We start from the raw sequence: 12,480 nt of genomic DNA on the forward strand, positions 1-12,480 counted from the left end.
CAACTCCCAGTCGGATACATCCCACCCAAATCCACATCAAAGAATGCCACACTTTTTCCAGCCTGCTCACAAACGACCTTCCGAGGTGAGGTTTCCCGCCATTTCACTTCAAGGAATAGAAGGTCTCCCCCACCGCCCAGCTTCTCCACACTCGTGGGAGGCCCGAACGTACGCGACTATCCCAGCAAGGCGAGCGGCGTAACGTCAAGGCCAATAGGCTGCATTACGATTCTGGCGACTGAGCCAAAAAGGTGACAACCCAAGTTGCTCGGTAAGTGCTCTGCCTGGGACGAAAACCCGGAGGGCGAAAACACCCAGAGCAAAAGAGAAAGCCAGGCCGCCGCGCGCTGGCCCATAGCCCGCGCAGGGGGACGGAGCCCGGCCGTTGCTGGGAGGAGCGAGGTTTGGGGGCGGAGGGCGGGCTTGCTCCAACTCGACTCCGGATTGGTCGGGTCCAGAGAGCCGAGTGACGACAGCCGGGGAGAACGTCTGATTTGTGTGGTGGGCGCGGGCAGGCGGGGAAGCATACTGCGCAGGCGCAGCTGCTTGCCTCCTCTCGCCCTAGAGCTCTGGCCCAGCTCTCGCGGACAAGTCCCGACATCGTGCGCCCCCCCCTCCGGGACCGCCCCCTCCCCCCTCTCGGCGTCGTCGAAGATAAACAATAGTTGGCGGGCGGGCGCGGAGTGTGTCTCCCGCCGCCGGATTCGGCGGGCTGCGTGGGACCGGCGGGATCCCAGCCAGCCGGCCATGGCGGGGCTGTACTCGCTGGGAGTGAGCGTCTTCTCCGACCAGGGCGGGAGGAAGTACATGGAGGACGTTACTCAAATCGTGGTGGAGCCCGAGCCGACGGCTGAAGAAAAGCCCTGGTCGCTGCGGTCGCTCTCTCAGCCGTCGCTTCCGCAGCCGTCACCGCCGGCTGTTGGTGGCAGCGAAGTCTCTGGGAAAGACCCAGCGGTGGCACCCCGAGAGGCTCGCGACCCTCCCCCGGACGCCGCGGCCTCGCCAGCTCCCGGTCGCTGCTGCCGCCGCCGTTCCTCAGTGGCATTTTTCGCCGTGTGCGACGGGCACGGCGGGCGGGAGGCGGCACAGTTTGCCCGGGAGCATTTGTGGGGTTTCATCAAGAAGCAGAAGGGATTCACCTCGTCCGAGCCGGCGAAGGTTTGCGCTGCCATCCGCAAAGGCTTCCTCGCTTGTCACCTCGCCATGTGGAAGAAACTGGGTAAGTTCGCTGCTTGTTTGCCGCCCACCTCTTATCCCGGGCAGTTGAGGGCTCTTCTAAGAGCGCCAGCACCGCATGAGCCCCCAGCTCCGAGAGCGCTACAGAGTGCACTTTGGTGGAAGTGAAGTCTCTCCTCGGTCCGGTAGCGCTTCCCAGGGTGGAGGGACGGCCACACTGGCCTTGGGGAGAGATCGGATCGCTGTATCCCGCAGCCGCCCCGCTCCTGATTCGCACCCTCCCAGGGTCCAGCGAAGCGGTCCTCTCCCGGCTTCACTTTGGTGGCAGGCTGCGAATACGCGTTTGAAACCTGGCGCCAGATTTTGGCCAAAAGACGAATTGAGAACGCTTGCTACCTGGGCCCCACGCAAAGGAAGCCAGAGACGGCAGAATTGAGAGCGCTTCCTTAGAGTCTGTCATCATTTTGCTTTTGAAGGACTTGTCCCTGTCGGGTTGCCTCCTACTGGTGGTGTCAGTTCGCCCAATTGACCCCAAGTGGCTGGTAGTCGAAGTATACTGTAGACTGATTGAAGAAGGTCAGATGTCATCCAGCGACTTCAAGTCTTGGGAAGAATTCGGTTGTGTGGATCATAAAATGTTTTTAGGATCTTTATGCTTGTACTGCTTATGGAAAACAAAAGCGAGGAATGCGTTGTTACGTCTTAAACTGGCCCCACGTTAGGGGTGTGTGTCGAATTCTAGGGCTTTTTCAAGGTACACTTTTTTTTAGTTGCCTTAGCTAATTGCTGTCAGATTGTTCTCACCGGTTACTAGTTAAAAGTTGTAATTGCCGGTCAAAGTAACAGGAGAAAAGAAATTGCTGATAGGCTAAAAGGAAATAGCTTACTTTCTAAAAATTCGGTGGAGTTGTAGTTTCATCTAAACTTTAAATGTTTTCTAAATCTTTCAGTGTTTCTGTACCCAACATGTGTTATCATACAGACTTACAGCTGCTTACGCATTGCTCTGTGTGAATGGCATGAATCTTTTTTTAGAGAGAAGATAGCAACTGTCGTTTAAAAAATCCTCTTGTTTAATGGTAGCATAATGTTGCTTTATTTTCGGCAGAGGGACAGAAAGAGAAGAGTGTAAAGATTGATCAAATAGAGAACATTTTTAAAAAAAGGTATTGTCATAGAGTTGTAGACTAGCTTCTTTCAAAGTCTGTTTTCTGTTTGCCTGGCTTTCTGCCAAAAATTGTTTGATTGACTCATAGAACAACCAGTCTTCCTGTCAGAGGCGTTTCCCATCCAATCCCAGAGGCCCCTATTATTTGTTTTGTTTTTGTGTAGGCAGAGCAGAGCTGAAAGCCACTGCAGCATATTCCAGAATATGTCATTTCATTGCCTGCAGGGCAACCGGGAGTGAACACCAAGATAACAAGATAGGGGAAGATTAGACACAAAGAACTATTAAGAGTCCTGTTTATTTTGCAGTACACTTGGAGCAGCATGAATTTGCCATATATTTGAGCTAAAAGGATAAAGCATAAACCCTGTTACTTGAGCATTTTTTAATAAGGCAGGGACCGTGCCATCAAATGTGAATGTGTATTTTTTTTGACATGTGCTTTTTGAGTCAAACATTCACTCCTGTGAGGCATGGTTTAGAGCCTTATATACCAAACAAACATTCAAGTTTGCTTTGTTCCACAGCTAAGCCTTGTACTCCATCCTCAAAACTTGAATTAAAAAAAAGAAAGCTGAGTATATGAAAGTCTTGACACAGGAGATGCAGGTTTTTAAGAAAAACTGTACTTCAGTCCCAAATTCATGGGTGGCTCCTCATTTTCTATAATATAAACAAACTCTGCAGTTTGTAGTCTATGGGCCAAGCCCTTCCCACTCCAACTTTAGACTCCCTATTCAATTTTATGTTACAATTCCAACACATTAGTCTACTCACCTTTTTCCCAGGGCACATTGAAATGTGGCATTTCACATTGGCACATTGGCATTTTCTTGAATTCTCCCCCAAAAAAGAAAACTGAAAAATAAATTCCTCAATCTCTAAGTCAGTGTGTTTTCTTCTGTGAACACTTCTGTTTCTTTGGGAATTAAGCGTCCTTTGTTTCTACTTTTGTAGTCATTAGATTATAGCAGTGCTTCTCAAAACTTTTTATTCTTAGAACCCTTTTTACTCTTAAATGATTGAGGACCCCAGGGAGCTTTTGTTTATGTGAGCTACATCTGTCATATTTACTCTGTGAGAAATTTAAACTGAGAAAGTTTAAAAATATTTATTAATCTATTAAAAATAAATATGTTAATATATTTAAGTGAATATACTATTCATAATTTATATTTCTTCAGTAAATATTCATTATTAATATATAATTTAAATGAAAAGTCACTTTTCTTAAATAAAGACTGAAATAAGAACTATTCTCATATCTGCTTCTGCATTCCGTCTGTTGTGCTATGTTGTCTGGTTGAAGTTTATAAACAAAGTAGCCTCACATGTATAATAGGAAAAGGGAGGAGTAGTTTAGTAGTGTTTTCAGATAATTCTGGATATTCTACACCAAAGTGATCATTTCTTAAGGTTAGTAAAAATGGAATCTGAAACCTTATCAAAGGACTTTTTGTAGTTTTACATTAAAATCCATTGGTCTGGCTTGCACTTTTTAAAAAGATTTATTTATTTATTTATTTGAGAGAGAGAGCGCACAAGCGGGGGTAGGGGATGGGTGTGGTCAGAGGGAGAAGCAGAATCCCCACTTGAGCCCAATGTGTGGCTGGATCCCTGCACCCTGGGATCATGACCTGAGCTGAAGGCAGGCGCTTAACTGACTGAGCCACCCAGGCGCCCCCGTCTTGCACTTTGAATGAATCTTTTACCCATGTGTAATCTGTGACATGGTACATAAGTCGTTTAGAAAATAATATTTCACTGAATTGTGCAGATCTTTTAAATATTGATATATTTTATTATGCAATATGAAAACATCACATTTGTTAATATTTCTGATCTCATCAGAAAAATCTTAAGATGGGAAGCAATCAAGTTCACTGTAGTGGATACACATTTTCCAAAATGTAAGTTTTTAAAGCAGCAATTAGAAATTTATCACTGGCAACAAATACTGTCAGTTGTTTTTCTTTTTTTCTTTTTTTTGAGATTTTATTTATTTGACAGAGAGCACAAGCAGGGGGAGCAGCAGGCAGAGGGAGAGGGAGAAGCCGGCTCTCCACTGAGCAGGGAGCCCAATGCGGGGGCTCGATCCCAGAACCCTGGGATCATAACTTGAGCAGAAGGCAGATGCTTAACTGACTGAGCCACCCAGGCACCCCTGTCAGTTGTTTTTTTGAAGGGACAGGCTCACTTTGTTTATTTTGAAGAAAATGTGTGCCAAATCTCCAAGTCTTACTAAAATATTTTCTCAGTCTTCCAAGTAAAAATGATGGTCCATGAAAAATGGGGTTAATTCATTCCATAATTTACAGAGTCAGAAGTACTTTTCCTTTAGATAGCCATACTGTTCAACAGAAACCTGTTGTACATACTTCCCTTTTTGTCATACAGAATATAACAAGATGTGTATTCATGGGTGGAGGCTTAATAAAATTAATTTTTATTGCGACATCAAGGACATTGTTAAGTAAAACTGGTTTGCCTTTTTTTTTTTTTAACTGGAAGTGGGTGGCTATGGAGAATACAGTGACTACTAGATCAGCTTGGTGTCACTGCCTTGATTCCTGCTAAAACCAGCAGTTTTACCACTCTTTTTGAACCGTCAGTGCAAATGTCAACACAGTGAAAGGGCCCTTAGAATTATTATGAAAATAATTTTGGCTTTGTGAAATCCCTGTAAAGATCACACAGACCACTGTGAGATAACCATTATGTTTTATCTGCCTCTCAGATAAATCTTGAGGTCTTTGGTGGGGGGGTGCCTTATATACTTTATTAATCTATTAGAGCTGATTCCTTGCTCAAAGTAGGTGCTAGTTTAGTTGAGTTTCTGTGGGTGAAACGATTAAATTGGCTTTTTTACTTTTATTTTTTAATTAAAACATTTTCCCCCTTTAGAAGTTGTGGTAAAATACACATAAGATTTATCATTTTAGGGATGCCTGCGTGGCTCAGTTGGTTCAGCATCTGCCTTAGGCTCAGGTCATGATCTCAGGGTCCTGGGATGGAGTCCCACATCAGGCTCCTTGCTCAGCGGGGAGCCTACTTCTCCATCTGCCTGCTTGTGTGCTCTCCTCTCCCCCCACCGACAAATAAATAAAATCCTAAAAGATTTACCATTTTAACCAATTTTATGTGTACAATTCAGTGGTATTAAGTACACTCAATATTGTGCACCCATCACCACACTCACATTATTGTGTACCCTTCACCACTTTACATTTTCAGAATTTATCATCCCATACAGAAACTGTAATCATTAAACAGTAATTCCCCATTACCTTCTTCCCCCAGCCACTGGTCTAATAAGTGGAATCATACAATATTTGTTCTTTGTGTCTTGTTTCACTTAGAATACTTACTTTAAGGTTCATCCAAATTATAGCATATATCAGAATTTTTTCCTTTTTTGTGGTGAATAATATTCTATCCTATGTGTATATGACATTTTGTTTATCCATTCATCTGTTGATGGACATTTGGGTTGTTTCCACCTTTTGGCTAGTGTGAATAATGCTGCTGTGAACAAAGGTATGTGTTTGATTCCGTTTTCAGTTCTTTTGGGTAGAAACCCTAGAGGTGAAATTAAAGTCCCTTTTTAAATATTATTTTCTTACTTTCATTATTTCTTGATCTCAAGTTATAGTATGTGCCTAATTTATGTATATTCATATGTATGAATTTACTGTTCTTGCATTATGTTTGCCTTCTAAGAAATAATGTTTTAAAGTTTTTCCTTTTTTGGGTTTGTTCATTTGAAATAATGTTCTTCTTGCCTCTTTCTTTTGATAGTTCAAAAAAAGTAGTGAACAAATTGCAGTTTTAATTCCTGTGTATCCAACTATGATTTACTTATGTTATCAAGAGAGCCCCTGGAAAGATAACAGTACGTTGTTGAAATAAATGTGGTCTCTGATGTGATTGCGGGAAATTTACCACAGTATTTGTAGAGGAAGATGAAATATGGAATTTTTTTTGAGGGAATAAGTTATTTACTTCCCCTTAGTTTTGTTTTTCAGTATTATTAAGCAGTATCAATATTTCAGAAATTGTTAGAGAGAGGGTGTGTGTGTGTGGCATGCTGGTATAAAGTGATTCCAAAATAATAAAATGTAGGTGATGAATATGTTTAAAAAGATTTTTTAAATTTCTTTTTCTTTTTGAAATTATGTTTTTAATTTTAATTCCAGTATAGCTAAAATAAAGTGGAAGTTTTGTTAACTTAGTTTGAGGATCAGAGCATTTACTTTAAAGAATGTGACTAAAGGAATTATGAAGGAGCTGTTCTTAACCTAAATTGTTGGTTAAAGGTTTGGCCAGTAGTTTTTGTTACCTTAAATTTAAAGATTTTTAATTTATTTATTCGACAGAGATAGAGACAGCCAGCGAGAGAGGGAACACAAGCAGGGGGAGTGGGAGAGGAAGAAGCAGGCTCATAGCGGAGGAGCCTGATGTGGGGCTCGATCCCATAATGCCGGGATCACGCCCTGAGCCGAAGGAAGACGCTTAACCGCTGTGCCACCCAGGCGCTCCTGTTACCTTAAATTTAGAGAGACTGAAACAGAAAGAAAATGGGAGGGATAGAGGGAAAGACAAGGGAAAGTAAGATAGAACTAAATTTGAAGAAGGGTTCTCTTAAATCAGAGAGTTATTTTTTTAAAGTTCAAAAAAATTTTTTTTTAATTAAAAAAAATTTTTTTGGTAAAGATTTTATTTATTTATTTGACAGAGATAGAGATAGCCAGCGAGAGAGGGAACACAGCGAGAGGAGTGGGAGAGGAAGAAGCAAGCTCATAGCAGAAGAGCCTGATGTGGGGCTCGATCCCATAACGCCGGGATCACATCCGGAGCCGAAGGCAGACGCTTAACCGCTGTGCCACCCAGGCGTCCCAATCAGAGAGTTTTAAACCTTTATATTTTAGTTTAGTATTTCTCATTTTTTATTTTCAAGGACCTTCACCCTCTCACATATCATATGTTTGAAAGAGTTTGCCATATTTTTCAAGTACCAGTTTTTTTCTATTTTTGTTAATCATTTTTTACTTTTGATCAGTATTAGATAATCTGTTATCACATGTTGTATATATCATTAGTTCATTCCTTTTTATTACTGAGTAGTATGCCATTGTATAGATACACCATAATTTGTTTATCCATTCACTTGTTGATGGGCATTTGGGTTGTCTGCAGTTTTGGCTGTTACAAATAAAGCTGATGTAAAGCTTTTCTTTACAGTAGAAGGTCACTAATAAATGTAAAAGGAATGATAGAATTTTAGAAAATCATATTTAGTAACCATCATAATAATGATTCAGGTCAAGAAACATCAGTCNAATAAAGCTGATGTAAAGCTTTTCTTTACAGTAGAAGGTCACTAATAAATGTAAAAGGAATGATAGAATTTTAGAAAATCATATTTAGTAACCATCATAATAATGATTCAGTCAAGAAACATCAGCGAATGCTGAAACTAGTGGGTGAAAATTTGAGAAGAAACTAATAATATTAGCTTCTTATTGGGTAGTTTCTTATTGGGTAGTTAGTTTCTTATTGGGTAGATCAAAGCCACAGAAATTTATTCTCTCATGGTTCTGGAGGCCAGAAGTCTGACAACAAGGTGTTAGCCTCTGTTTTGGAGGCTCTGAGGGAGAATCTCTTCCATGCTTTCCTAGCCTCTGGTGGCTGCCAGCAATCCTTGGCATTTCTTGGCTTGTAGATGTATTACCTAGTCTCTACCATCTTTATATCACCTCCTCTGTGTCTTTTCCCCTTCTAAGGACGCCTGTTTTTGGATTTAGGGCCCGCTCTAATCCAGGATGATCTCTTCTTAAGATCTTTAACCTAATTACATACGCAAAGACCCTTTTCCCAAATAAGGTCACATTCACAGGTTCTGGATGGGCCTATCTTTCATGGGAGAGGGGGGACCATTCAACCCACTACAAAGGTTTTTATATTATCTCAGATTATCTTCCCACAAATACTTACTAACTACAAGGGAAAAAGATTATAGTGGAGAAACCTGGTAGATACCACCTTAAGCAAGTGACCAAAGGTAGCATCATTTTTAATGGATAGAATGAAATTTTATACTGCCTGCAGTAAAAAGATCATATTTAACACTTCTGTGATATTCCTGCCAAAAATGCATAATCTGAATACAAGCATGAGGAAACATGAAACAAATCCAAATGGAGAGACATTCTTGAAGTGATTGGTCTAGTACTCTTAAAAAGCATCAAGGAAACAGGAATTGTTCCAGATTGAAAGACTAAGGAGACATCATGAGTAAATATAATAAAGTGGTCCTGAATTTTACCCTTTCATTATAAAGCATATTATTAGGATAATTGATAAAAATTTGAATGAGATGGTTGATTGTGGACATGTAGAATGCCCTTGTTTGTAGAAATTAGATAATGTAATTGTATTTGGGAGTGTAGCATATCTTGTTGGCCATTTAGTCTCTATCAGTTCAAGAAAAAGAAATTCTTTGAATTAGTAGTGTAAAAAAAAAAAAAGGCAAACCTGAATTAACAGGTCACAGAAAGATCAGAAACCTGGATATCTCCGGGAATTTAGGTAGCAGTTTCATCAGGGCTCTGCTGTTACTCGCATACCAAATAGCCAAGGCTGTATTTATTTGTTTCACTGAGGAGGATAAATCAGAAACAGCAGCTGCATTTAGGGTCACCATTTGAATATAATCCATTGTCATTTTCCAAGAGAAATCAGACTTTCCACCCCTGCTTTCTTGTTAAGGGTGGCAACCAATCTTTGTGATTCTTTGAAAGATGAAGTAATGCTTTTAGTTTATTGTCTTGGAAAATAGTATCATTGGTGTGGAGCTCCAAAATCTTACACTTGGCCTTTTCTACTATAATACACTTCCTGACCTGTCAGTTAAGAGCTATGAGGGGATAGGAGAAGGAAGGGAAAATTGAAGAAGGGGAAACGGGGGAGGGGGGATGAACCACGAGAGACTATGGACTCTGGGAAACAAACTGAGGGCTTTAGAGGGGAGGGGGGGTGGGGGGATGGGACAGCCTGGTGACGGCTATTAAGGAGGGCACGTATTGCATGGAACACTGGGTGTTACACGCAAACAACGAATCATGGAACACTACATCACGTTAAAAAAAAAGAGCTATGAGGGGAAACTATTCATTGCTGCTGTTATTTGGGGACTAAACTCCCTGTGGGATAGGTTGCGGGTTCCACTGAGTCTGAGGTGGACTGGATTCAAAGTCCTATTTAGTACTTGACTCCATGAGCCTTAGCTCCTGACCAGTGGACTGTGGTTTTGTTCTGTAGCTCCAGAATTATCTTAGAGCCATCCTTCAGTGCTCAGTGATGTATTTCTCTTTTCTCATTGTATAGCTACATGTGAAAATGGCCACATACCATTTTGAAGAAGATTAAGAGTACTCCTTTAACTAAACATGGAAGGTTTTTTTGTTGTTGTTTTGTTTTGTTTCTTGTTTTGTTTTGTTTTTTGTTCTTTGAGTCAAATAAGGCCTTGTGAGTGACCATGCTGGAGATCCATTTTTTTTTCTTCTGCCTGTTGTCAGTTAGGAAGATAACCCTACCAACTTTGCTTTGGGTTATTAACTACTCCTTTCTGATCTGTCATCTCAGCGTTCTCCCATCCCCACAAAGATCAGGGAACCAATTTTAGTTTCAGTCTCTTTCATTAGTATTCCTTGCCTAGAGAGGAGTCAATAAAATGTGTTTAAAAGATTTTGGTGTTTACCTAATTACTTCCATAAGCATTTAAGTTGAAAGTCATCTGAATCTTTCTTGTGAGTGGATATATGGGATTCATATGCCTGTAATAGATTATTTCCTCTATTTCACTGTGTTTGTTTTCTAGAGCTGCTGTAACAAAGTACCAAAAATTGGTTGGCTTAAAACAAAAGAAATTTATTGTCTCAGTTTCGGAGGCCTAAAGTTCAAAATCTAGGTATTGGCAGGGCCATGCAGTCTCTCTACTCAACTCTGAAAGCTCTAAGGGAGTCTCTTATCTTGCCTCTTCTAGCTTCTGGTGTTCACGGGCAATCCCTGGCATTCCCTGACTTGTAGCTGTGTCAAAACTCTAGTATTCTAGTCCTATGGTCATCTTTCTCCCTGTGTGTCTTTACATCATCTTCCTTCTCTGTGTTTGTCTTTGTGTTAAAATTTTCCCTTTTTGTAGGAACACCAGTCATACTGGGTCAGGGCCCACCCTAATGACCTTATTTTAACTTGATTACCTCCGTAAAGACCCTATTTCCAAAGAAGGTCACATTCTGAGGTACTGGGTGTTAGGATCAAATATCTTTTTTGGAGGGACAAAATTTAATCCGTAATCCATCATCTCAAATCATATCAATCAGTCATAACAAATTTGTTGTTTTTCAGTCCTTTGGCCTCTTAGGCCAGGTTTGAGTCTAGGTTTGCATTAGCTGATCCAGAAAAGTTTTATAACCACAGTTCTAAGCTAGTTTGCTAACTACAGACTATCTGCTTATCTGCCTACTATTTCTTTACTGATAAGGCTGGCCTTATCTTACCACTGTTGTTTGTTACCATCTGGAATATGAACGAGAGTCCTGATGCCTTCTGCCCCTTACTGGTTCCATAACTAATTGACATTTTTCTGAGGGTTAGTGGCCTGCAAGCTATTTGTAATACAAATTATGTATTACAGTTCTTTGAAAGTAACACTAACTTGGTCTACATTAAGGAAGGAAAAGAACACGGGAATTTATTGGAAGGACATTGGGTAGGTAACAGAATTAATTGGAAGACTAAACCAGGTCTCAGAGTGGACAGAACCAGGGTACTTCTGGGGCTCTAGGTGATAGGAACTAGTGGACACTCATTGAAAGGTTTTAGTCTCTGGGGTGGATCAACTCCAGAGTTTTGTGGCATTATGCCTTTCTAAGATGCAAATACCTGAAGGAGTCTGATCTAGTTGAGGTCATTTGCCCTCTAGGCTAGAGCAAGCAGATTTCTCAGTTGCATTAGAGAAAGACCGCACGCAGTGGAGGCTGTGTACTCCAGAACAAAATTGGGATGCTAGTACTAGGGGGAGGGATGGTGGGGCTGGACAGGTGCACACTATATTTAGTACAATAAATAAGGGCTCAAGTGAAAGCCACATAGCTTTATGCTTCATTTGGATTATTCCCTCAGGAACAAAATTTCTCAAAGCTGAATTATTTGTTTAAAGAATGTACATCTTTTGATGGTTGTGGGTACTTGTTTTCAGATTGCTTTCCTGAAAGCTTTTACATTTCCATACTACTTTGGCATGAGAGTTCTGTAACAACTCTTAGCATAGTGATTTAGGGGTATGTTATATTACCTGGATTTGAATCCCAGCTTTTCCACTTACTACCTATATGACCTTGGGTAAAACTTCTTTGATCGGAGCATCCTTATCTCTGAAATAGAGATGATGATAGTGCTTCCCTCCTGAGAGTTAAATAACTTGGTAAATATTATTTGGTACATGGTAAGTACATAAGTACGTCAAGTTTTAAATTTATCACAAAAAATGTGTACATTCTGTACTTATTTATTATAGTGTTATTTGGTTATAGTACTTATTTATTATTATAGCAAGGAGCCTGAGGCAGGACTCAATCCCAGGACTCCGGGATCATGACCCCAAGCCAAAGGCAGATGCTTAACCAACTGAGCCACCCAGGCACCCCTAGAAGTTTCATACTTTTTTTTTTTTAAAGGTTTTTAAAATTTATTTGACAGAGAGCGAGCAAGAGAGGGAACATAAGCAAGGGGAGTGGGAGAAGGAGAAGCAGGCTTCCTGCTTAGCAGGGAGCCCGATGTGGGGCTCGATCCCAGGACCCTGGGATCATGACCTGAGCCGAAGGCAGACGCTTAATGACTGAACCACCCAGGTGCCCCATAAAAGTTTCATACTTCTGTTATAAAGTTTATTAGTCTTTGTTTTAATGGCTCATACATATTTTCTTGCATAAAAATACTTACCGTTAGAATTCATGTATTGNTTCTGTTATAAAGTTTATTAGTCTTTGTTTTAATGGCTCATACATATTTTCTTGCATAAAAATACTTACCGTAAGTTAGAATTCATGTATTGATACTTTCTTTTTTTTTTTTTT

General features: G+C 40.8%; 1 protein-coding gene across 1 annotated transcript in view; it reads left to right on the plus strand.

Moving 5' to 3' along the window:
* Nucleotides 1-518: 518 nt before the first annotated feature.
* Nucleotides 519-12,480, plus strand: part of PPM1D (protein phosphatase, Mg2+/Mn2+ dependent 1D) — a 45,116-nt gene continuing 33,154 nt past the window's right edge. Inside the window, exon 1 of the mRNA XM_034640130.1 lies at nucleotides 519-1,219. Within this exon, the coding sequence (XP_034496021.1) occupies nucleotides 748-1,219 (472 nt within the window). The 5' untranslated portion in view covers nucleotides 519-747. The remainder of the gene's footprint in view (nucleotides 1,220-12,480) is intronic.

This window comes from Ailuropoda melanoleuca, chromosome 13, assembly GCF_002007445.2.
Source record: "Ailuropoda melanoleuca isolate Jingjing chromosome 13, ASM200744v2, whole genome shotgun sequence".
Taxonomy (NCBI): Eukaryota; Metazoa; Chordata; class Mammalia; order Carnivora; family Ursidae; genus Ailuropoda; species Ailuropoda melanoleuca.